Source organism: Myotis davidii, unplaced genomic scaffold, assembly GCF_000327345.1.
Source record: "Myotis davidii unplaced genomic scaffold, ASM32734v1 scaffold370, whole genome shotgun sequence".
Classification (NCBI taxonomy): domain Eukaryota; kingdom Metazoa; phylum Chordata; class Mammalia; order Chiroptera; family Vespertilionidae; genus Myotis; species Myotis davidii.
Window position 1 is genome coordinate 7,992,188 of NW_006288615.1, and position 4,010 is coordinate 7,996,197.

Sequence of the window (4,010 nt, forward strand, 5' to 3'; positions counted from 1 at the left end):
CTCAGGGGGCCAAAGAGCCGCCACATGTGGCTCGGGAGCCGCAGTTTGCCGACCACGGACCTAGGCTATTATTTGTGGGTGTGTGTATAAAAGCTTAATCTACTGTTCGACCATTCAACCAGTAGCTATGATGCACACTGACCACCAGAGGGTAGATGCTCTGACTGGTAGGTTAGCTTGATGCTGGGGTCTGGCCAATCGGGATTGGGCAAGACGGGCCAGACACACCCTGAAGCCCTCCCCGACCACGATTGTGCACGAGTTGGGTCTCTCTGCTTGGCCTGTGCCCTCTTGCAATCCGGGACCCCTCGGGGGATGTTGGAGAGTCAGTTTCATCCCGATCACTGCAGGCCGTGCTGAGAAACCCCACTGGTGCACTAATCCATGCACTGGGCCTCTAGGTGAGTTATAATGACACTTCATGTATTCTTATATATCCTGCATACAAATCCTTTGTCCTAACCTTGTTTTACAAATACCTTCTCCCAGTTCCTGGCCATTTTCTTAGTGATGCATTTCGATAAGTCTGTCTAGAAGTGTTACTGTTTTGTGTTTTACGTTTATGTGTAAGGTCTACTTTGACCTAACTTCTCAACCTTTGTGAAAACTCTAAGATCTCCCACCAGTGACCCGACGTGCAAATAACACACAGCAGAGGCCCACGCTCAGAGCTGCGTGAGGAACCACATTTATTTCATAACTGGACAGAGCGTAGGTGCACACACAGTATGGGAGCCTAGAGCTAACACTCGGGGTCAGGACGTTGGGGAACTGGAGTCATCACGGCAGGATGGCAGTTATGGTGCAGGGGTGGGTGTGCCACACAACCACGTATGTACAAGCCACAGGGAGCCCCAGGGACAGGCAGCTACAGGAAGCACAGGCCCAGGAAGAAGCCACAGCCTGTTGTCTGGAGGACCAGCGTGGCAACCTGCTCACACCTCCCCGAGCACTTCGCCACACCCGCCTGAGGTGGGACTGCCTCACACAGCCGCCTGGGTGTGTGTGTATGTGCATGTGTGTGTGGCCGAACTGAAACATTGCCACCTCACGAGTGGTTACTCAGAACAGGGAGTCCTTGCAACTACTGAGTATCACACACACCCTGGACACCAGCCAGGTTACTGGAGCCCATGGCCAGCTGGCCAAGCCCAGCATCCCCCCGGGACCTCTCCCTAGAGCCTCTGGAAGGAACTCACGCTCCGCTGGGTCGGGGGGGACACAGAGCGGATCCGGACGAGAATGGTCTTTCAAAAACGAGGCCGCAGCCTGAGCAGCATCAAGCATTCAAACAAAACCCACCAGAGTTGGCTTTCTGGATCTCTCTCTCCTCCCTACTCAGCGGGAAGAGAAGCCACACCAGACCTGACTTTGCTCTCTGCACCCCAAAGGGTGCAAACCCTCAGGGGCCCCCAGATGAGCCTCGCTTGTCACAGATGTGGAACCAAAGTCCTGGCTTGATAAACGACTTGTCTCAGCTAACATGACACATGGAGGTTCGGGCATGGCGGGCACAGAGACCAGGCCTCCTGACTCCGCGTGGGTTTCCTCTCCGGCCACTCTGGGTGTCTGGACTCGGACCTAGGACCTCCCGCTACAGCAGGCCCGGAAGGGACGCCAGGTCCACGCCTGGCTCCTCATCACTGCCAAGACGGCCCAGGCCAGGATGAAACGGTCCCTGGAAGCCTCCATGGCTGGGGAGGCTCCTGTATTTGGGGAGATTGCGAAAACCCTCTCGGGGGTCCCTTCCCTCAGCCCTGCCCAGGACACAGGTGCTCTGCAGGTTGGCTGGCCTCAGACACCTGTACCCTCGTGCCAAGGCCTCAGACCCTCTTGGGGCCACGCCCTCAGGCTGGCTGACCTGAGTGGGCCGTGGCTGGGCCCTGGGGAGCCTCTCTTAGCACTCGCCCCTTCCTGCTTCTCCCCGCCACGGGCTGTCATAGAAGCCAGTGTTTGTCCCAGGCTAGCTCCTCTCCTGTGTGTCTCAGCCCATCACCTCCGGGAACACCTGTGGAGGTGAGCACTGTCCCTGCTTCTGGACAATGTGCGCCCAGACGCTCGCTGGCGGCTTCCCCTCAGGAGCGCTGTCCAGGCACAGAAGGGCTGTCAGCCTCCTGCTGGGCTGGTGCAGGCTGGCGGGCACACACAGGCGGCCACAGGATCCGCCTTCCTTCATTCCTCATCTGAGGCCAAGCTTGAGGGGCCTGAACAACTTCCCCAAAGGAAAACCTCACTGGAACCTCATCCCTCGGATGAAGCCCACACCTCACATCCCCAGAGGAAGGAGCTGGGGGCACCTTGGCCTCAGTGGCCAGAACCGTGAGAATGTCCATGTGTCATGTCAGCACCACGTGCGACAGTGTGGGTCTCAGAACCACTGTCTCCAGGGTGAGCTGGAGTCCTCCAAGCCAAGTGGAAGCTGGTGTCAGTGAGCGGTGCCCAGCAGGGGCTGGCAAGGATGGCGGGAGTTGCCAGAGAAAGCTGTGGACCAGCAAGGCTGGGCATGAACTGGGGCCAAGTGAAGCTGCTCTGCTGGGGACAGTTTTGCAGTGTTTTGTTTTTCTTGAGCTAAAAAGAGGCCCAATGTGCCTCGGGTGTGGGAACAGGTCCCAGGAGACCCCCTGTGGTTTCTCTGCTGGGTTTAGGGCCTGGACAGGACCCTTGGCCAGACTCTTGGCTTGGGCTGACTCCTGTCCTGTCCTGGCCAACCCGTGGGCACAGGGTCTGCAGAGAGGCCAGAACAAGAGAATGGTGGCACATCTGATGCAGAAGGGGGAGGAGGAGCCCATGGCACTCATGGAACTCTCTTCTCTCGGGGCTAAGAGGGGAAATCTCAGACTTCCTTCCCAGGAAAAACCTTGAGCTCACCCCATTTCTCACAGCAACTGGGGAGGCTGTACCTCAAGCCCCTCGCTGCCTGGACCATCACCCTGGACCACCTCTAAGCCCAGCCAGCCTCACCCTACCTGCCTGGACACACGACACGAGCATGGACTCCTGTCCCTCCTCCCCAACCCCGCCAGCATAGCCCTTGCAGCCCTACCACTGCCTCACCTCCCACACCCTCCTGGGAGCTGCACTGGCACTGCTGGGAGTCACAGCTCAGGCGGCTGCTGTGCAGGTTGGATGTGGCTGTACCTCCTGCTAGAAGGGACACACACCACCTTCTGTGCTGCTGGGACCTCAGGCATCAGGTCCCCCTGACTCAGGTACACACCCCAGGACAAGGGTCTGCCCCATGAGCAGCTGGGGAGAGGCCTCAGGCAGGTGGCCCAGTGGCACCAACCTCACTGTGGTCTTCCGAGGCAGCTGCCCACCCTATCTGTCCCTAAGAGGCTTGGGAGACTGGTGTGGGAACAAGCGGGAACAGGTCCATCTGAATCCTAAAGGTCGTTAGAAATAAATACTTATAAATAGAATACAGTCTTATAGTTAACTTCTGAGTGGACTGCTTCCATGTCGCTAACTACTGTATATTAATTATAAGTCTGTCTATGCTTAAAAAAATATGAGAACGTCACCGATGCCCCTGACTGGTGCCCTCCGGTCTCTCCAGCATCTCCGAGCTCTTCCCCCCTCCCCCTCCCCCCGGGGCACAGTCTCAGAGAAGGAAGGATGACGATAACACGGCCTCCACCGGGAGCATGACAGTCATGTGGTGCAGGTCCCCGGCCAGAGTCGGGCTCGCTGGCCCAGCACAGCGTCCCTGGGATGAGGGGACTTGTTGGCTTGTCTGGTGGGAAGGACTGGGTGGCAAAGACAGACGGATGGTGAGAGGGGGCAGGCCGGGCCTGCTGGCTGTCTGGAGTGGGGGTGTCTTCCACTCAGACCCGCATCTGGGCAGACCTCCTTCTGGAAAGCTTGGACCTGCAGGAGGGTTGGAAGAGAAGCAGAGCTCAGGGAGGACGGAGCCTGCAGCTCATTGACCCCAGACCCCTCTGGTTCCCTTGGCACCCGAGAGACATGTCACCGTGACCCCTGTGAAGTCATGGAGGGAGGGGGGCCTGGCT

General features: G+C 58.2%; 1 protein-coding gene across 1 annotated transcript in view; it reads right to left on the reverse strand.

Annotated features, from left to right (window-relative positions):
• Positions 1-668: 668 nt before the first annotated feature.
• The window catches only part of KIF1A (kinesin family member 1A), a 74,525-nt gene continuing 71,183 nt past the window's right edge, over positions 669-4,010 (reverse strand). The window contains exon 49 of the mRNA XM_015561939.1: positions 669-3,867. Within this exon, the coding sequence (XP_015417425.1) occupies positions 3,825-3,867 (43 nt within the window). The 3' untranslated portion in view covers positions 669-3,824. The remainder of the gene's footprint in view (positions 3,868-4,010) is intronic.